The 22,232-nt window shown below is 39.7% G+C and overlaps 1 protein-coding gene across 4 annotated transcripts in view; it reads left to right on the top strand.

The window, feature by feature from the left end:
* Positions 1 to 22,232, top strand: part of LOC128737158 (F-actin-uncapping protein LRRC16A) — a 162,101-nt gene that overhangs the window by 119,033 nt on the left and 20,836 nt on the right. Inside the window, exons 15-19 of one of the 4 annotated variants that reach the window (XM_053831731.1) lie at positions 999 to 1,019; positions 1,089 to 1,335; positions 14,323 to 15,075; positions 15,137 to 15,196; positions 15,314 to 15,588. In XM_053831731.1, coding sequence (XP_053687706.1) covers positions 999 to 1,019; positions 1,089 to 1,335; positions 14,323 to 15,075; positions 15,137 to 15,196; positions 15,314 to 15,588 — 1,356 coding nt within the window. Of the gene's footprint in view, positions 1 to 998; positions 1,020 to 1,070; positions 1,336 to 14,322; positions 15,076 to 15,136; positions 15,197 to 15,313; positions 15,589 to 22,232 lie in introns of all 4 variants that reach the window. The other 3 variants (XM_053831730.1, XM_053831729.1, XM_053831732.1) reach the window with 3 other exon arrangements.

The raw sequence follows: 22,232 nt of genomic DNA, 5'->3' as shown, positions 1-22,232 counted from the left end.
GCATGTAGGGAGCTGGTGAGGTTGCACAATGAGGAATATCGTTCTGTCCCAATCAGGGGTTTTCCGGCCATCATTTTGCAATTTTCATAGATCCTGGCCAATAACGGAGTAGCAGCACACGGGCGGTATCCTATGCTTATGCTTATGCTTAAATGGTTCACTCTGACATTCCCAGTTCCTTGCCCATCTTACGTCGCGTCCAGACTGATGTGGGTTCAGTCGAATTCATTCTCTTACTCGTTTGATGGCTTCCGGTGCCCTTATAGTGCGTTTACAACCAGGTTTGGGGAGTATTTTCCCTAAAGTCATTTATTAAGTCAACATCAACAGACCACAGTTGTCCTAATGATGGTAAATTTTCTTGATGAAGTAATTAAAATTACGTCGAAAAAAAAATAAAAATATACTCAAATTTGACTTCATGAGAGATGACGTTTAACATTTGTACAGATGAACACAGAAAGGCACGACGGATTGTCTATCGTGACAGATTAAGATCAAAGGCAGTGGCAACTTGATCTCGGTCATAGCACTGTTTCGTCCGCAGTTGGTGTGTTGAAATAGTATTAGCAGCATTGCGTCATTCCGGTTTCCTTGCATCGCTTGATGGTACCGAGTGGCTGCAGGTTCTTTGAAATATCCCAAATTTTTCACAAATTCCTTCTCTGTGTCCACGATTACAACGACTCTTAAACGAATGAAAATTCAAAACAAACTTGCAAATTTGTCGTAACATGGTGTGGTCATCGCTCGAGTGTTCAATATAAAGCTGCATAAATGTAAAAATTCTACAATACAAAACCCTACAAATATTAGTTACTCAGCAACATTGCAAAATTCAGTATTGCGATTCAGTCTAAGCTGAGGGCGTTGTTTATTCCCTAAACGATTTGGTGCTCAATCGGCAATATAAATTTGTATATATTTACACTATTTCCATTTCATACCTATGCATATTGATATTTGTTTTTCACATGTAACCTCACATCATCCTTCAGAAACTGGAATATCTGAACCTAGTAAGTTACTTTTCTTGCTGAAACTAAAAAAAATAAGATAAATTTAAAAAGATTATCTTTTCTTATCAGGCAACACCACATCTACAAACAAAGCGTCGCTCTATTGCACGTAAAGTACGCCCTCAATCTGTTGTTGGACTAGGTATTGAAAATTTAAGTCTCACTAATCTTCCTGAAATGATGGAGTCGTCTTCCCCCGAGCGCCATACCAGTATTACCCGGCAACTGTCAACTCACCAGTGGAAAGAAGACGAGTGTTGCGATTCTATCACTGAACTTCCTAGTCAATCTTTAACATTGCAACATTTAGTAAAAAGTAAGTAACAATGACTGTTGCACGTAGAATATGCAGCGTTAAAGTGAAATGAGTCGTCATTGATTTTGTACATTTCAAAAGCAGTTTTTTGTTTGAAACAAAGAAGAATTCAGTGAATACATTTTCAAATACAGAACCTCTGTTTTGTGCCCAAAAACTGCTTCCGAAATTGGGCTTATGTTTACGACGAAAAGTTAATGACTGCTCATTTCCCGTTAATATTTTTGTGTACATTATTGTTGTATTGTTTTGCAACTCATCTGACTTAAAGACTAAATGAACTAATACTAATTATCTACGATAATCTTTTTGTCACAAAACGCTTATTCAACGGTTCGTCGAGTTCAAAATATTCCTCACCTTGGTTAAAAGTTCCTATTCACGATGCAAATGGTTAATTGCGGCCAAATATAGTGCGGTGAAACTGGTTAGTCAGCAGCGACGACGGTATGAGTCCTTTGAGATGCACGGAAATTTAAAAACGACAGTAAATTTGGCAGTTAATCTTGCTATCAACCAGTTTTGCCACAAATAACGTCTTACGTCTTCACCTTTCGCCGTCACTCAATTAACGACGGATTGCTGGCGGGTTGCTTTTGAAATTATCATTACACTATGTCGATCAAACGCCATTTTCGGGTCCAGTGTGACACCAATATCGTTGACGAAATCGACCCTTTTTAATATCTGACCATCAATTCTATAGTCAAATACGATCGGCGATTTATTATGGTGAAATGCCATTACCTCACATTTAGGAATGCTGATAGTCAAGTAGTTTGATTTACACCAATTTATAAATGTGTCCAAAAGTGTCGGAAAACGATGACAATCCTTGATGCAACGAATCGTCAAGTAAATTTTCATCAGCATATCATGGTAATCATATCCGGAGAAATCCCGAAGATATCGAAGTCGACGTAATGGGCTGGGACATAGCATAGTCAGTAGGTCTTGTTGGTCCGGAATCATGAGCAAAATCAGACGAGAAAAACTGCAAAAGTTTATAGGAATCAGATGATACCTACTTGCTATCATAAACCATTTTGCTATGTTTGAAATATATCTAAACAAAAAATTTTCTATGCAACCCCCAAATTCAACCTCGATGAGTCAAAAGCCTTGGGTTATAAATATCTTGAACGGGTTATAAAGACTTGATTCCTTTTTATCGAAAGACTCCACAACCGGTTATTAGAGTACAGGAAAATTACGGGGCTAGTGCAATGATCCTGCTGACTCTAGCAGCACCGCTCAGCCGACATTCGAATATACGATGACTGACTTGTTATGCCAGCATCGTACCTCGAAGCTAACTAGGCTAGGCTGACCAGACGTCCCGGATTGTGCGGGACTGTCCCGGATTTGGATGGCTTGTCCCGGATTACCAAGCGTCCCGGAAAGTGTCCCGCATTGATTATTTTTTAATCGTACCAGTTGAATATTGAAACGCTCAGAGGAATGCTACAGATGAGTTCTAAGAGGTTTTCAAGAAGTTTCCTATTTATGAATTATTGTTGAAACAAGTGCATTCAACTGAAAAATTTATGTATATTTTGTATTAATTTTCCTCTAAATAACTTTGTTGTACCGTGGACCGCCGTTCATTAGAACGATTGCTCAGCAAACTAACGGGGTTTGTTTTTAATTTGAATAACTGGCGACCTTAAATATACTGCACTTGTATCAATTGACGGCCCTGTTTTTTGATTGACTGTCATTTCATTTGATTTGATAAGTCATTCAATATGTCCCACCGTCGGTCATCGTCATCAGCATAACGTCGAGGCGGTTCGTGCTGTTTTAAACAATTATCGCCATACAATTTGATCTTGAGTCTCTCGTCGCCAGTTTCCCAGGCGTCTTAGAAGTCTCAAACTGCTTTCGACCTGGTCGAGTCATCTGGCACGTATGTCCCCTGTCGATGTCCCCACTTTCGTCAAATGTACGAGCAATCCTTATCCTTAAGAAATAACTCATGATTTATACGCATCCGCCACTCTCCGCTTTCACTTTGTACTCCACCAAATATTATCCGCAGGACATACCTCAAACACGGCAAGGGTGCGTATGTCCTCCCTGAGCAGCATCACTGTTTTAAGTTCATGAAGAACTACTGGTCTAATAAAGGTTTTGTACATTGTCAGCTTCGTACGGCGGCATATGCTTCTTGATGGTAGCATTTTGCAAAGAGCAAAATAAGCCGGCTTTCCCGCGTGCATGCGGTGCTGGATCTTTTGACTAGTGTTGTTGTTCGCGGTCACAAGTTATCCCAACTATGCGAACTCACTACCACTTCTAGTTCGACGCCATACCGGGCTACCGTCCATGGGAGTCGCGAACTTGTCAGTTTGAGTATTATCTTTTCATGTATTTGACCTTCGATGCATTTATTTTTAACCTAAAATCCTTGTTTTCAGTCCAGGGTAGATTGCCTTCGCCGTCCCGCATTCGTCCAAAAAAAATCTGGTCACTTTAAACTTGGCGGTATACGATGAGTCAGTTTCAAGCATTTATCGCATTGGGAATATAGTTACTATTTCGGCGACCCGAAAATTCGAGAGCCCATTTAAACATCAAAAGCAGAGCCAACCGTTTTTCACAATCCGAAATATAGAAGCAATCTTCAGAAATTCAGAAAACATTGGCTAGCGGATGTTGAAAAAGAATAGTTTTGTGAAAATAAAATGTATTTCTAAAGATTTATTCTACATTTCGACGATCCACTATGAAGCGCAAACGGGCTCGCGCTCACCGAAAATTTACCAGCTGTTTGTCAACATTGTATCCAGCGAGACATTAGGCCGTGGGAGCAAATGCTCCCATACGATTTAAACCGGAAAAGTAAAGTAAACTGTTTTATTCATACGGCCTATTAGCCCGTTTGAATAGAACGGTTTGCTTTGCTTTGCTTGCGGCACGTAACGTTCCTACATCAAGTCAGTCGCTGGATTGCATAATACAATCAGCCATCAGCCGAATCAAAACGTCGTCCTCTGCGGGTTCGGATGGCATACCAGCAGTCCTTCTCAAACAATGCTGTGCTGTCTTAGTAGCTCCTTTGAAATGTAAACAAACTAGGTGATGGCTGTTTTTTGCTGGACTAGCATAGGAAAAGAAACCCTCATACGGTTTGTTTACATTTTGCAGATGGCCCTTTTAAAAAGTTTGTGCCGATATGTCCTTTATCTTTAAAGCTTTGTAAGAGTCATACGAGCAATTCCAGCACAAAACGCTGAAAAAAGGCAATTTTTGACTCGACTATTTTTGATTGGATTGAAATTTTTCTGATATGATGGATACCACGCAAGAATTCATTTTCCACTAAACGTGATTTTTTCGTCAAAGTAACTTTTCAAAAGGGCGTATTTTGTTTCAAAATATCATATCTTGAAAACTACTTATTTGATCAAAATGACGTCAAAGAAAAAGTTGTAAGAAATTAAGTGTATTTTCAGGAAAATAATACACTGAAGGAAAAAACTTTTCAAATCCACGTTAAAAATCATAAAATATCAATTATCTCAAAACCCTTCCATCCGTTTTGCTTAGTTTTTTTTTAAAAGATAGTTTAAGCTATGCCCCAGCATTTGGTGAAGAGCTATCGATGGACACTCTTTCGGATTTTTTTTACATCTGAAATTTGAAAGTTTTTCAAAAATATTTAAATTCTACAGGATTTGTTAAACTCAAACAAACTCAAATTCTACGCATTATTTTGAACAAATTATGTCATATAAACTTTTTTCTTAGGCCCAGCCGTTTTCAAATTATTGCAATTTTAAAATCTAAAAAGAAAAAAGAAAACCATGATAAAAATCATAAAATGTCCATTATCTCAAAACCTTCCTCTGCAATCTGCCTTAATTTTTTTAAAGATACCTTAAGTTATGCCCTAAAATCAGGTGAAGAGCTATCGATGGACACTCCTTCGGATTTTTTTTTAAATTTTGAAGTTAGACAAATTTTTCAAAAATATCCTCAATTTTTTTTGTAAAACTCAAACAAAATCAGATTCTACGCGTAATTTTGAACAAATTTTCGCATATAAACTTTTTCTCAAACCTAGCCGTTCTCAAGTTATTGCAGATTTAAGGGCATAATTTAAGTTATCTTTAAAAAAAAAATAGGCAAAGCGGAATTCAACAAAATTCAATTTTATTTGCAATTGAATCGTTTGTTTGAGAAACACCACAAGTCCACGTGACACAATTGTTGGAGAACAACAAAAAACTGATTTTCTCCAAATTTTGAACCAAGCCTTATATTTTTTGGTATGAGATTCTTTGACAATATGTATAATAAATTATGTAGACTCATCTTTCGATCAAAATATTGATTCCAGTTCAAATTGCAATGCTTTAAAGTTGATGGATATTTGGGGTTTCTCAAACAAACGAGAAATCGTTGGTTCACTTAAGTAGTTTTTGGCCATTTTTATTCAAATTTGTGATCTTTTCATGTTCATAGTGTATAATTTTCTACGTTTTCTGCAATACATCACTGCGAATGTTAATTTATTACGTGCTGACTGAGAAGCAGAAGCGGTTTTTGAATTCATGAAATAGACTAGAGTAGCACTAATTTACATCAAATAAAATACCTCGATGCTTTTCTAGTAGTAATTAAAAATAATATAACTAGAAATTTAATATATTGAATGTTGAATAATAACCGTACTATGATTATGGACGTGAACAGCACCTTTAGGCCATATGGCCACTTCCAGGCCTCGGAAAGATTTTCTTCCCTGATCCATGCAGGCACGGATTTCTAAGGAACTTGTCCAGAACTGGAAATCGGCCTTTTGGAGACATGAAATGGTCACTAATCGCTATTTTGTCGAGAGCTGATGTTTTTTGATATGCGACATGACATATTTTACTGATGCTGTAATGCCCGTCTATGGGAACCGGTTTCGGATTCATAGTGTCCCCCCTGATCCGGATGTCGCGCACCATGGCTTGTAACTGCAGCAATGTAACAAATTCGACCACAGTCGATGATCTGTTACGGAAAAGCAACATGCTTCAAACAAATTTCAAATATTTAGCAACATTATCTAGAAAAGGGATGTCGCGGTCTCCCAAGGAACACCGGAATAACTCCGGAACCATTTCACATGTGGCCATGATACGTAGATATTATGAAAATAGAAAAGATTTTCGGGAAAATTGCTTAATTTGATGAAAAAATATTGAAAGATAAAAAAGTTACGGTTACGGTTTTTTGTTAATTTTCGGGTGCTAAAAATGATGTAGACCTTAGAGGGGTTAATAGCGATAAATACTTCGAACTAATAAACAATTGATTTTATAGACAATCGGGAGCGCTCGATGGATTACTCATATTAAGAAAAAATAAATAAAAGATCAAACTTTTTATTCTATATTGTGCTATTAACGTTGTGTTGTCGATTTTCGGAATGAGATTGAAACAGGTTTTAGCGGACTAGATTACAAGAATGGTTTATTTACGTTTATCATTGTCGACCTAATCGACTAATCCAACCTTCTTTGCATTTACAATCAGCTCTTACTTTTTCAGCTGGAGTATCCTTTTCTTTCCGATTTTTATACGTTTGGAACTCTATGTTTCCTCTTTTTGACTGCCCAGCTCGCAATTTTCCGAATTTGAAGAAATTTTTATACGATTGAATTGTGTTGCGAATGCTACTTACAGCATCACACGTAAATATTGAATGATAGTTTTGTACCTACCCTCGAGCTAGTTTTGTAGAGCCGCTCTGGGTGATTATCGCAAAACATGGATATTTGGGGTTTCTCAAACAAGCGGATATTTGCAACCCCAATTAAAAGGGGTTCGTGGAACGAACTTTGCCTAGAATTTTAAGGGAAGGTGTAGATCCTCAAGGATTCAAAAACTTTTAAAAACTTAATTTTCATAAAATTGGCGTGTGTGGGGTTTCTTAAACAAACGATTCAATTATTACCTGGTGACCGATTGATGGATAATATTTAGATTTGGCCTGAAACATTACTTGGAACCACAATGCCATGATAATTATGAAAATACAAGATATTCTTTTCTGAGTCAATTTTTATTGAAGCAGTGTTTATTGAGAACCTTTACAACATATTTGATGCAAGCGCCCCCCCCCCCCCCCCCCCCTTTGTGCTTTATGACGAGCTCGAGATGTTTCTCAAAAGAATCACACGCGGCACGCACTTGATTCATGGGCATCTCGTCCCAGATCTTGGAAATGAGCTTCTTAAATTGGTCCATAGTGCTCATTTTATGTTCGCTCTGCTTGGCCAGCATATACGACCATACATAAAAGTCCAGGGATTTAAGATCCGGGGAGCTGGGAGGTCACAAAGTCTTATCGAGAAAATCAGTCAAATTCTCCCGACACCACGCTTGGACGTTATTCGCCGTGTGGATCGGTACGCCGTCCTGTTGAAAGACGTAATGATCTTTCTCGTAGTGGTCACGAAGTGCCGGGGCCACAATCTTCTCCAGAACCTCGGCCTTAGAGTACGCGGCGTTGATTTTCACGTTTTTCTCGATAAACACCAGTGGAAGCTTCCCACGCTTGGATACGGCCGCCTAAACCATCACCGACGCGCACTCTAGAACCACGGGATGTTTATGTTGGACGGGGGAATGCTGGCCAACGTCGGCGCCCACAGCCGATCATTTTGGTCATTGTGCGGCTTTGCAAGATGAAGAGTTTCTCATCAGAAAACACGAACTCCTGACCAGCGTGCCGCGAAAGTATCAGTTTTGCTCTGTCCAGCCTCTTCTTCGTTGTAGCTTCCGTCACCCTGTGAACCTTGCGTTTCTTTACGGCTTGCATCCCAGGTCCTTCGCCATGATGATGTCCCAAGTAACAATTTGGGTTTTATTACACTCTTATGATGGCATTTTGGTCTAAAACTCGTCACGAAAACCGTCATAAGAGTACACCCAAGTAACACTTGCAACATGTTTTTTAGAAAAATATTCAGAAAACAGTTGCATTTAAATCATAAATAAGTTTCATGGAAAACAAGATGTTATAAAAATGTTTTATTTCTAACGCCGATGTTTTCAGCCAGAATGACAGGTTAAAGTTGTATTTCGGTTGTACAGCTAAGCTTTTATCGATCATTTAAAACTGAGTAATCACGACTAAGAAAGTAAAAGAGATTTTTAAGCCTGTTCGCACTCACACGAAAACCCATGCCGAATTGTCAAAACTTGCGTGAAAACAAAAGCAATAATACTTCCTTCTCTTTTTGTGTCACACAAAAATCAAACAAATATCAGCAACTTCGTAGATGCGAACTGCCGGCATTGAACAGCGGGCGAAGTGATGACGATGAGTACAGCGCAGATCAAGAACTTTGACACATTTTCGCAAGATTGCAATATTTTATTGAGCTTAAATGCTCCAATTTATGAGTTTTCCGAGTATTTTTTGAGCGCAATTTAAGTTCTTTCACAAATAAAAATTAACTGTGAATCAGTTGAAAGTTAACGCAAAACAAAATTCATACAGTACAACTTTTCATTGGTTTCGAATTTTTCGGCTATCGGTGTGCTCATTTGTACCCAATCTTGTATAAACATGGCCGATGACTGCGCCAAAATATAATGAAATAGATCAATATTTTAGTGTCATAGAATGATTTTATGTATAAAAGGGACATATAACATAATTAATGTGAAATATCCCACAAGTTTTCAACGAGATTAGCATGTTTTGTGCGATTGTCATAAAATGATATTTATTTTGATTCCACTCAACTTTTGCTTATAAAACTAAATCTTGAGCGCATCAATTTTTCGGAAGTAGAATGGCAAAGTTCACGATAAATTTAAAATCGTACTTTAGTTTGGATTATGTGAAGGCTACAATGTTGCTTTGAGTGATTGATGAATTACCGAAATATGCTTTAGTCATTTTATCTTGCGAAAAATGTCTGACATTATTTTGCTTGTAAATACTTAACTTCAGGGAAATGTCAGAAAAAAAATCCCTTCAACAGTTATTTGCGCTTTTCTGTTGGTAGTACAAAAGTCATGCAACGCATAGGCATCACTTTGAAATATTTCACAAACATGTTACATTTTAGCTCGTTTCTTGCGCTTTTTCAGTCGTAAATTGGTTTTAAATGAGTATGCGAAAACGAAAGGTCAGCAATTAGCTTTGTTTTAAATCTGTTATCAATTCTTATTTAAAACCAATTGTGTTACTTGGGCAATAAAAGTCACATTGTTACTTGGGGTGGGCAGTCCCGATCGACACATCCAGGTCGACGGCGGTCTTCCGGATCGAGCCATTCATTTTTCGACGAACCCGTTCCCTCACCACCTTGATGGCTGCTGACGTCCTTGCCGAACGCGGCCGCCCGCATCTAGCACGGTCCTTGGCCGAGCCCGTCTACCGGTATCGACGGATGGTGTTATAGATGAAATTCCGCTTCACCCCGTGGGACTTTACTACGACGTTGCGGTACTCCTTCATCGCACGCGGTAAACAAATAACAAATGACATAATGTCGACCAGGGCCCGGCATCGTCGAAACAAATAAATGAAACTGACTTTCTCTTTCTCTGCCTATTTAGAAGCACACTAGATAGCGCGTCGCGCATACATAGATACTGTAGAGTTTTTTTTTTGGGATAGAGAGCTCTATCGTAGTTTGCTGTAGAGCTCTACCAGCTACCTGAAATTAAAGAAAAGCAAACTTTCCGATTAAATCCAACTTGTAATTTTATTCACGACAGATGCGTATTTCGCCTACTACTTGCAGCCATCATCTATCGTGAATAAAATTAATAGTGGAATTTAATCGGAAGAAGTTTTTTTTCCTTTAATTTCAGGTTTTGTATTCCACTAAGACGTAGACGCTCCATCAAAACTTCAGTCACTGCATCAGTTAGCTGTGTGTATACACTCCTATACATATTACGACGCGTGATTGTTCTTTAGCTCTACCTTTTCACATGATGCCACCGATACAAACTCACACCTCTACGAACATTCCCGGTGCGGTATTGAACGCCGCGCTCCTTCATGGCAAGTTGAACGTATGTCATGGGAACGCCCAGAGTTTATGTGCCAGAAAGTGTGCAAAGTTGGACGAAGTCAAGGATCTCCTACGTGATTCCAAGGTCTCGGTTGCCTGTTTTTCTGAATCCTGGCTTTCGGCGAGAAATAGCGATCGTAGCATCGCCATCCTTGGATTTAACGTTGTTCGAAACGACCGCGTTTATCGTCGTGGTGGTTGGTTGGTTGGTGGTTGGCGGTTGAATTTCGACTTGCTAACGAAAAGATCCTCGTCGTAGTCGTGTATAATCCCCCGGAGAACGATTGTTCTGGTCTCCTTGGCGAAAAATTAGCCGATTTTGCTGCGCGTTACGAAAACATTTTGCTTATTGGGGACTTTAACATCGATTTGTCCTAGCCAAGTCGGAGACAGGCGCAATTCCAATCAACGCTAGAGAGCTTTGCAATGTCTTCTATCGGTGAAGAGCCAACGTTTTTTCATAGAGATGGTTGCTCGCAGCTGGATTTGTTTGTTACAAGTTGTAGTGATAGAGTTTTGCGTTTCAACCAAGTAGGTTTCCCTGGGCTATCGCAGCATGACCTCATCTTTGGTTCTCTGGAGTTTGACGCAAGACCAGTTCGAAGGATCGACACGTATCGTGACTACGTCAATTTCAACGCACAAATACTGCAGAACGCTATTCTTTCCGTCCCTTGGAATGTTTTCTATGCGATCCACGATACAAACGAGCTGGTTAGTTTCTTCAATTCTCATGTAAAACAGATTCATGATGATTGTATTCCGCTTCGCATGTGCAAGACCCGCAAGTCATCCAATTTGTGGTACAACAGTGACATTCGGAAGGCCATGTTGGAACGTGATTTGGCGTACGCAGACTGGATCAGGGCACCGAGAATAACCAAGGATGAAGCGCGTCGACGATATACTGTTCTGAGAAACCGAGCAAATACGATGGTAGCGATGGCAAAAACGCGCCATTTAAACCAACTGTTAGACGACCGGATCCCGTCTGTTTTTCTCTGGAAACGGCTTAAAAGTGTTGGAGTGGGTAAAAATAAATCGGCAGCTGTGTGCGAGTACCATCCCGATGAAGTGAATCGTACGTTCTTGTCGAGCTACATTCAAAACGACGAAAACAGGGAACGAAGAAGACCGATGCCAGACGTGCCCTACAGCTTTTCCTTCCGTCCAATAATTCTGTCTTTGGTAGTCCAGCATATTACGTACATGTTCAACCGCATCATCGAAACATCCTACTTTCCCACATGCTGGAAACACGCCAAGATATTGCCACTACGAAAAAAGCCGCATTTAAATGCTCTGTCTAACCTAAGACCTATCAGTATTCTATGTGCCCTGTCAAAGGTGTTTGAAAAACTTCTGGAGCAACAAATGTCTACGTTTATCAGGGAGAACAACTTGCTATCTGAGTATCAGGCTGGTTTTCGTAAAGGGCAAAGCATTCAAGCGGCAGCGGTTCGCGTTTTCGATGATATAGCAAAAACGATTGACAGGAAAGGTTCAGCCATATTGCTACTACTGGATTTTTCTAAAGCCTTCGACACCATCCATCGTCTTAAACTTTGTTCGAAGCTGGAAACTCAGTTTAACTTTGCCGTTTCTGCTGTTAACCTAGTAGAGTCGTATCTGAAGGAACGAGCCCAAACCGTGTTCTGTGGAGATCAGCAATCCGAAGTGGGGTTTTCAACATCTGGAGTTCCCCAAGGCTCAGTACTCGGACCTCTGCTTTTTTGTTGTTATGTCAACGATTTACCCTCCGTATTAAGATGTTGCTCAATACAGATGTATGCGGATGACGTTCAGCTGTATATCCGCCGCCTTGGTCCCTGTTCTCATGAATTGATGAGGATGGTGAAGAGTCGCCGTAGAAACACAGATCAGACCAACTTTTTGCCTTCTGTCACTATGGACGGGCAAACTATTGAGTGGACAGAGTGTGCGAAGAATCGTGGATTCATTTTCCAGGCGGATCTAAAATGGGACAGGCTAGTAAATCAGCAATGCGGGAAAATCTACGCAAGCCTTCGAACGTTCTACGGTTCTGCTTCTGCTGCTCCAACCAGCACACGCCTGAAATTGTTCAAAGCGTTGATTTTACCCCACTTCACATTTGGCGAACTACTGCACGTTAAACCAAGTGCGGGCTCCATAGACAGGCTAACGGGTTGAACCGCTTCGCGCATGTAACTCAACTGCAAGAAAACCTGATCGGATGCCCACTTGAGAATTTCTACGCGCACCGCTCATGTGTGTTCCTACGCAAGCTGATCAGAACGCAATCTCCGCCAGTACTCTTTGAGAAATTGTTGCCATCCCAAGGGCGTCGGCTACAGAACCTGATAGTTCCTCCCAACAACTCGACTAGCTACTCAAGCTCACTGTTCGTTAGAGGTGTGATAAACTACAACGCAATACCCCCGATTGTTAAACGATCAACTTCTGAAACAGTTTTTAAGAGGGGCAGCCTCGATTATTGGAATCGCAATTAATGTTAGTAGTTATGTTTTTTATTAGAGTTAAGTTTTCCATGTACAATACTAAGACATCCGCAGGTAGCAAATTTGAAAAAGGTTTACCTTTACGCTACTGGGTAATAAATAAATACTAAATACTAAAAAAATACCTGAAAAACAAGTCAGTAACAAGGGCTGGGCTGAGCTGAAGCAATTTGGTAGGACTGAGAAGAAGTGAAGAATGAAGGAGAGGATGCGGGGGATCCGGTTGTTTTCAGATTGATATTATTGATATTATTCCTGCTGCAAACAGCTTCAACACTGCCCCAGTTTATTGTATCATTGTGTGTATGGTTTGGTTTTCAGTATACATAAGTAGACTTTTAGAACGTTGCCAAGGTTAAGCATTAAGGCTGTGAACCATTTCGCGAAATTTTTAACTTTTTGGTTAAAATTTGACAGTTCGATGGTTTGTCGAAAATAACCCTGCTCGGGAGCATGGTTAGTTTTGACCAAGGTTTTGACAGTTCGATGGTTCGCTTCAGAGCCAATGAGATATGCACAGGTGAGGAAGAGAGCTTCGACGTGTTTCACTGATTTTTCGTTGGATTTTTTTTACATTGGTATATGGATGCTTATCGCATAATAAATTTGTTCAAACAATTTGGGTTGAAATGAGATGAATTGTAGCTATCAAATAAAAGCAAATGAACATCAAAAATTCATCCAATTCTAACTCGGACAGAATAAACAATATTTTCATCCTCACCTTATATGCTCTCATTGAGCAAAAATAACTATCAATCCGTCAAATATGAAATGGTTCGCATTCTGAACTGATTTTAACCACTCAAGGAGAAATAACCATCGAACTGTCAAATTTTAACCAAAAAGTTAAAAATTTCGCGAAATGGTTCACAGCCTAATTACATCAGGCGACTTTGCTGGCTGCTAGTTAACGAGTTCGCAAGCTGATGCTAAAATCGTCCAGTGTCTAACGATGTAGCTAGTGGGAATGATGACATTGGGAGAGTTTACAATCAACTCGCTGACTCGCTATCTAGCAGCTAGCAAATTCGTCTAATATAATTGAAGCTTTAGACGTGCTTTTTAGTTGAGCTATACTAAAGGCCCGATAAGTTTTTATACGGCGTATCTAATAGTTATGCCAAAAGTTTGCTATATTTCAATGTAGGGTACGGCAGGGTATTTTCAGCAGGTTTCTAAATTCAGCCTCTTTGTCTCTTGTTTCGCAAATGAAAATATTTTGCCGACATACAATTTTAATATGTTGATACTATTTTCTCAAGACTGTAAGTAATCTACTATTTTTATTCAAAGAACGTCAAAATCACCTGTTCTTCCACTAGAACTAGGCCATAGGCCGAAAAAATAGATGCCATCGCTTAATGGGCTGAAAATACCCTCCCGTACCCTATGTATTTGAAAGCTCGATACTTCTGACCTAAATTTTATTTTCTGTATATTTCCAGGCCGGCCGAAACGTGCCAAAACACGTGCACCCAAGAAGCCTGTCATAACTACAGATGCGATTATTCCAATCGCTAATGATGCAATAGAAGCATTTTTCCGACCGGGCTCAGCTACGCCTTCAACTCTCACCCCGCTAGTATCACCTACTTCAGAGGAATGCAGCTCGCTTTCTTTTGTAGATAGCCCAACTCTAAGCCGTGACGAAGGTGGAAGATTTAGCAACGTAACTTCAGGAGAAACCACTCCTATATTAGAGGAAAGACGGCCTATCAAATTGGAACGATCGTCACCACTTTTCAAAGGTGTCAATTGGACTTCACGATCTAGATCATCGGACAATTTGGAAAAGATTTCACCATCGGTAATTAAAAAATCGTCGTTGGTAAAAGGTAATAACGAAACCACCCTAATCGGTAAGGACCGATGTTGTGCGACTGTTCCGGTTTCAGAGAACATGCCCAAAACGGAGAAATGTCCCAGCAACGAATCAGTTCTAAGTCAGCATTGCGAACAGCAAACGGCAAACGGATCAATGAAAACTCCTGGAATTACGTCTAAACCTAGACCTTGGTCAGTACTCGGACATGAGTCTAAGAACGAGTTCAATGTCAACGATTCTATAAAAACTACTCCAGACAATATAGATGATGCAGTAGATTTAGTCTTGATATCCGGGCAAACGCCAGGTGGATCGATAGTAGGCATTACTCCTGGAGTCATTAGTGGTGGTAGCATTGTGGGTATTACCCCTGGTAAGATAAACTCGTTGTGGTCGAGTTAAAAATAATTAATTATAAGAGATCATTATTGTAGGTGCAGCCCTGGAGAAAAAAACTGTTAGAGATATGGCTGCCAGTTTAAATAAATTGGGAGGTAAGTATTATAGAAAGAACACTCGTTAGCATGATTTTTTGTTCACGTTTTTTAACTAAATTACTTCGTTTTTCATGCATGTGTTATGTTTTGTGTGCGGATGATCGTAATTAAAAGTAGATAAAAATAGAAGTATCATTGATAAACCTCCGATGCCAGCACCCAGATTTATTCGAAAGAGCGGACATAGTAGCATATTTCAAGAGGAGGTCTCAAATTTGCACGATGAAAGTGAATTTATGCACACTAGCGCAGCCACCGAGAGTAAAAGCAATGAAACCATGAGTGAAGAACCTAATTCCGCGAAATCTATTCTAGAAGACGACACGCAGAATGCGATCGAACCTGTTAAGCGCATTGTGGCTGGCAAAAAAATTACAACGTTGTTTGAGGTTAGAACCTTTATCTGTTGAAGTAATGTTAAAAATCAAGCATTTCCTATGTCCTGTAATGTTTATATGCTTAAAATCTATACTCTATTATATTTTTATAATATAGTTACTATATATATAGTTCGGCGGATAGAAAAACAGGCAAATTAGCATCCCGGATTTTTAGAATTAAATTTAGCACCATGAAGAAATGTACAGGTTTTTACGGACAATAAGCGCTAGCGAGTGTTGAAAACGAATAGTTTTATAAAAATAAAATGTTTTTTCAAAGATTTCTCTGAAATTTAATTTAAAAGTTTAAATTTGCTCCGATTGTATATCCGCCAGACTATATATAGTGATTATATTTTACAACTGCTGCTTCATAACCATTTCAGAGGTGCTGGCTATAGCGTTTAATGTAGCATAAGGTCGCCATTCATCGCGCAGCTCCATTTACTGCTCATTTTAAACAAAAAATGCTTAGGAATATCTTTTTAAAATGGCTAATTATTGTAAAAAAATAGACAAACAGTAATTTTGTATGTTTAATGATACGAATTAAACATAAATTTCCACTATGTTCATAAAAGCTCGTTGCCAAGATATATAATCTTTATAGTGAGGAGCGAAACATGGCATTTTGATCGCGTTTTTATTAAAACCGAGTGCAAATGACTAAATTAATTTTTAGCTCAAGCAAACTTAATGCTTTGGTTATTTTGAAACTATTCTAAATAACGTGAAATATGTCAACAGTATTTATATTAGCGTTCTATTCTGCTATAAATGTCAAACCCAAAACATGAGTCAAAACGTTTTGATGGAACTCAATTTAGATTTGCTATGGACAAACTAATTTAGAATCGTTTTTAAATGAGCGGTACATGGCGACCATACGGTAGTTATGTTAGTGATTTATGTATAGATTATATTACCTCCATGTTACTAACATATATCAATATCCCTTTTTCTTTTTAACACCGTCACGGCCATAATAAATTAAATAGGTAATTTTAAATATGGGTCATTTAATCTCATCCTTCGTTATGCACACCGGTTGCAACCGACTATCAGCGATCTTTACCAAAGTTACCATAATTGTTCCAACCCCACAACTAATTTTCCATAATTTAATGCCGATTCATCAATTTTAGAAAAAATGATAATTTTATGCAGCACGTTTTTGCTGCATCGAATAGGAAAATATGCAATGTGTGCCCAACAGATGTCTTGCATGTGTGTGTAGCAAAAGCCCTATTATTCCACACCGAAACCGCGCGTAGCTTTCGACAAATTACATTTCAATTAAATTGGATCCTTAGCTCCCCCTTCAACAGCCCGGACTCGATTATTCGGGTGTTCACTTTTATTTTCAGCCCGGATAATCGAATCATATTTTTGGTACTAAATTTCTTTTTGTGTGTTATGTTCTTTGACTTGTAGATGTCATAAATCTATTTCTAGTGTTGAAAATCTAATAGGAAAGGAATTTTATACCTTTAGGGAGGTGAATCAGTATTTGTCATGCTAGAATCATTATCTAACGTGAAAAATATGACATTTCTGGCTTTAGTTTTCAAAAGGTCGCATAATCAACCCTTTTACATGCATTATGTGACCTTCTGAAAACTAAAGCCAGATTTATGTTTAAAATAAATTACTTATTTAAAAAAAATATTTTTTTTTTACCCGGATAATCGAGTCTAAAAACCCGGATAATCCCCGGATAATGGAATCCCCGGTTAATCGAATCCCCGGATAATCGAGTCCGAACTGTACTAACAACAATTCCTTTCCCGAAATGCTTGTGAAGATGCAGAGGATTCCCTTCTACTAAAGCAACAAGTATTGGACTAACATTCCTTCCCACCAAGATCCGCAGTCGGACGTGGCCGGCGTCGGTATTGATCAGCATGCAGAGATCTGATAAGGTTACACAATGAGGAGATCTGATAAGGTTACACAACGGAGTAGCAGCACACGGGCGGTATCCTATGCTTATGCGTATACCGCGCGAACGAATCATGTTATCAGCACAGACAAACAGACGAGACACTCGCGTTAATTCCATCGTCCATTCAAAAACCACTTATTTGGCAACATGGCCTCACCGTGGCGCTCGAGTGTTGTTTCGAGTTTCCAGTATAAAAGTCATTTCGTCATTGTTATCAGTTTTTATCTAATTTGTCACCATCATACAATTTTTTTGTAGTTTAAAATGAAAAATGCGAATATCTCCAGCCAATTTTCCTTAAGGGGGAATAGTACTTTTTGGATTCCACGAAATTTTTTTTATTAAGTAATTCGAAAGATTAACATTTTGCCGTTTGGATGAATTCCGAAAATTGACAAAGTTATAGCTATTTATACCACGCATGGCTGAACGATTGCACAGCGATTAAAAACTTCAATGCCGTTTTTCTCAGAACCAGGTTTTCAAAGCCGGTACCATAAATGTCTCAAGAACGGCTCAAACAATTCTCTTGCTTCTTTTTTTGTTTCAAAGCTAATAAAATTATCTAGTGTTTGGTCCATCTTTTTTATGATATTTTAATTTTCGTATTTTTTAGTAAAGTTTAAAGTCAATTTTTTCGATTAAAAACCTGACTTTTATGTTTGAATATCCGCCATTTTTTTAAATTTATATTCAGGTGTCGTATTCTACTAAGACGCTCCAAAAACTTAAATCTACCATTTTGTTATGCGTTCGAATTATAAAAAAACACGAGATAATTCAATATACTTTCATCTCGTTTTAGATTTTTTCATTTCGGATAAGCCCCTAAGCTCTAATCCATGGTACCGCAATTCATGTTTTTGCTGAATGATCATCTTCAAAGAGCCGTAGGGGAGGGAAGAAGAGGTTTCCATATGAAAACAAAAGTTGATATTCTGTACGAAAATAATTTTGAAAAAGTAATAAAACTACCCCTCCTATGCGATCGTTTACATTCGATTATACCGTTTAAACATTTAACCTAGAGGAACTTGATGTCCTGAATATAAAATGTATTCGTAATAAAGAGCAACCATTCCTTCGTTACAACCAATCATTTCGAAATACTGAAATAATTTATTCGAAGCTGAAGTCTTATATAAAAACAAGGTACCTACACGGAATATTCGTGCAAATGACATGATGCAGCAATTCTCAGAGTGTAGAATCAATCGCACTCAAAGAATAGGGACGGATATATCCAACAATAGGTTACGGACGTTTGATTTGCTGCTTTGCGTTAGTAAGTGAAAAGCGAAAAGCTAAGAAAATTTGATGGTACAGAGAGCGTTAACTATTACCGTTTTTGTTTTTGCTTAGGTCCAATCTAGGTTCGCTCTAGTTCCAATCGAACGGCTGTCAAAACGTTTGTTTTTTCACTCAGGTTGAACTTAGTTTCGCTCTGGGTTGCACTTTTTAGACGACGGGTTCGCACTGAGATTTTTCACAGTTCGAACCTCGCAATAAGCAATACACTGACAACCCGAAAACGTTTGTTTATGCTCGTGAATATGTTTGTTTATTCAGTGGTCGGTTGGAATAAACCCATGTTAAAAAACAAAAACGCTATATGTAATTAACTTTTACCCGCCATTATTGAAAGACAAATACACCTCAAATCAATTTGTTCCAATGAAGAGTTGAAAGCACTAACTATTTTCTAAAGCGAATCAATTTTGTAAAAGATAACCCAGCTTAATTCTTTATTTTCTGTTAAATCGAAAGTTGTGCGTCCAATGACAAATATTTTTAGGGTTTGAGAAAGCTCCTTGACGAAGCTAAAGTATGCGTCCATCAACCGGTAAACAGTTTTATGCAAATTATCTAAAGATGCTACAAATCACGCTAAAATCTTCAAAATATGATATCACCATCAATCTTCAGAGGGTGTGCCAATGTGGTCTGGTGATTAAACTTTTAGTGGAACTACAAACTCTGAGACACTGGTAAAAATGATATCCAGCTTTTTACGAGCCATAACGCAATATTTGAATAGCATTTTTGATATTTCAGCAATACATCGCACGTTTTGTTTCCGCATGTTCACGGTAAAACTAAAGGAACATGCGGAAAGAAAACATACGATGTATTACTCAAAAAGCTGTTCAAATATTACGAACACGGCCGCCATTATGGCTCGTAAAAAGCTGGAAACAAATTGATTTTTTGACGTAGGACTACGTCTTTGTTTACTATAGTGGCTACCTAAACATGCAGTTCGGCGCCGGTTTTTCACAGGGCGCGGCTGCGGGGTGTGGACACATCACCCCATCGGCAGGCAACCATGTTTTCGCCGCCAACATCTCGTGTGTGCGAAAATGAGATAGCATGTCAGCACTGCGTTTCATTCAAATGCCAGCAGTCTGATTTGGGCCCGCGGTTAAATTTTGAGCCCCGGACATGCTGTTGCTGACGTTCACTGCAGCTCGATATAGAGATGTCGATGGGGTGGGGCACACCGAGGGAGAGTTATTTTCTCTGCTGGATTAGCATAGAAAAAGAGACCCTCAATCGTTCTGTTTACACTTTTGTGTCCTTTGGCGGTTGGTGCCGGATTGTACATTTAGGCAAAAATTGAGCAACGGGACTTGACCCTGCCTGAGAGTCGGCAAATCAGGAGCCTCTAAGTCAAGGTGTAACTCCGCGCCGATGACTAGATGGCTGGAGGGGTGAAAACATGCCAGTCGCGAACGGAGTGCTTTGGGCATCTTGCCTCTACTTTACCATGCGGGGCTCTGGTACGGCCGATCTTTGTTGTCCCTTACGTCTCGTGAAGTCCTATCCCATAGACCATAGAAGTCCTATCCCATTTCTCTTATGGATATTACGCCAAGTGCGTTCTGGCCAACGTAATTGGCTTCGCTTACAATTTTCTGTCTGATCTATGTTGGAGATTGTTTGTGCATATACTCCGCTAGTCAAATAGTTAGTGTTACACAAATAAATCTTCAACACAAACGGGCAGCAAATTTGTATTTATGCGAAAACTTTTTAATGGCTCTGGCACCATCGCATTGGTTCAGGAGCCAAATTTTCGCAAAAGGTACTTTCATTCGACGGATATTGGAAACCAGAACTTTGCTGTTTTCAGCAGAACTGGTATGACAAATCCTCAAAATCCTGCCCAGGGCATGCATATTGTTGCATATGTCAATAAGTGCATGCCTTATCTCTGAGTTGACTACTCGAGATATTTGTGCAGTCACAGTAGAACTCGTCGTGGATGATTTCCATAGGCGCTATGTCTTCTACATACTTACCACATGACGAACCGTCTCCCAGTGACGATTTCAGAAATGTGGTGAGATACTGCCAATGTAATGGGCTTCCGCTCATTGTAGGCAGTGATGCCAATGCCCATCACATCATTAGGGGTAGCTCGGATATCAATCTGATAGGCTCTGATTTTTTTTGTATTGTTTATGCAGGGAGAAAATCTTCGTAGACAGCACCTCCACGGTGCCGAATAGGATTCACAAGGTGCCAACATGCGCCTACCTACTAATAACTCTCCTGCTGCTCATTCCTGAACCCCTCTCGGATCTACCGTTAGGTTTTACTTCAGGGGGGGAGGACGTGCCTAAGCACTCCGACTTATCCGTTGCATGTGTGGGTCCACACAACCCCCTAGTCACTTCGTACCACCACTACCCTTCACCTAGGGCCTGGGCTGCCCAATCAGCCCATTACTGACCCTAGCCGAGCTATGTCAGGTCCTGTCGTTGCGAACGTTCTAGCCGTTGCAACTCCGTTATCACATCCGTTGCCGCCATATCGACGGCACCCCATGCGCGCTACTCAGCGCACATTCTCTGCACGATGTTGCCGGCGTTGGTGTCTTCCCAACGACCGCAAACATCACCCGCCGAGAAACATCACATGCTCCGCCGTTTCCTCGGCTACCATGCAAACGGGGCAAAAGGGTGAGCCTACCCGGCCACGCGTATGTAGATACTTCTTAAAGCATCCATGTCTCGACAGAAACTGGGTGCGATCCTATTCCGCCTGCCAACGCCTAATAGAGTCCAGCCTAACTCTGTCCCTAGCGCCCCTGAGGTTCCTCTGCCTATGGCACTCGATGTCCTCACCTAGTAGTATGCATATGGGAATCATGGCTGCAATAATCGCATCCAATCGCATCCAACGATATGGTACGGTAGCCGCATGCAACGCGCAATGCCAGCAGTCTGAACACCTTGTTCAGACATGCCTGATTGCGCTTACTCTCCAAAGCCGGGGCCTATGCCGGTGCACCGTACCGTAGCACCGACATGGCAACGCTGGTCATCAGGCGTCTCTTACTGCTGCTGGGACCGTTGCCGTTCTGCATGATCTTGGACAGCGCAGTAACCGCCGTCGATGCTTTGCCACAAGCAGGGCCTTTAATTATCACCGAATTTCAAGCAAAACAGAAAACCTTTTTTCTCAGCATACATTGTTTTTTATGCCTCTGAGTTTCGTATGTACAACTGCACAGTGATTTTCATCATAGTATACAAGTTCAATATATCGTGAAAATATAACAGGAGAAAGTGATTTTCAAATCCAGAAGGTGATATTCACTTCAGGTAAAAAACAATTTTAAATGCAGTTAATGAAAAGAAAAATCTTATGTCCAACAGCTGAACTCAATAGATGCTAAACCACAACATAAATTTTTTTTATT

The sequence above is a fragment of the Sabethes cyaneus genome, chromosome 2, assembly GCF_943734655.1.
Source record: "Sabethes cyaneus chromosome 2, idSabCyanKW18_F2, whole genome shotgun sequence".
Taxonomy (NCBI): domain Eukaryota; kingdom Metazoa; phylum Arthropoda; class Insecta; order Diptera; family Culicidae; genus Sabethes; species Sabethes cyaneus.
Note: the sequence above shows the minus strand (reverse complement) of the source record. Positions and strands in the feature narration are given on the sequence as shown.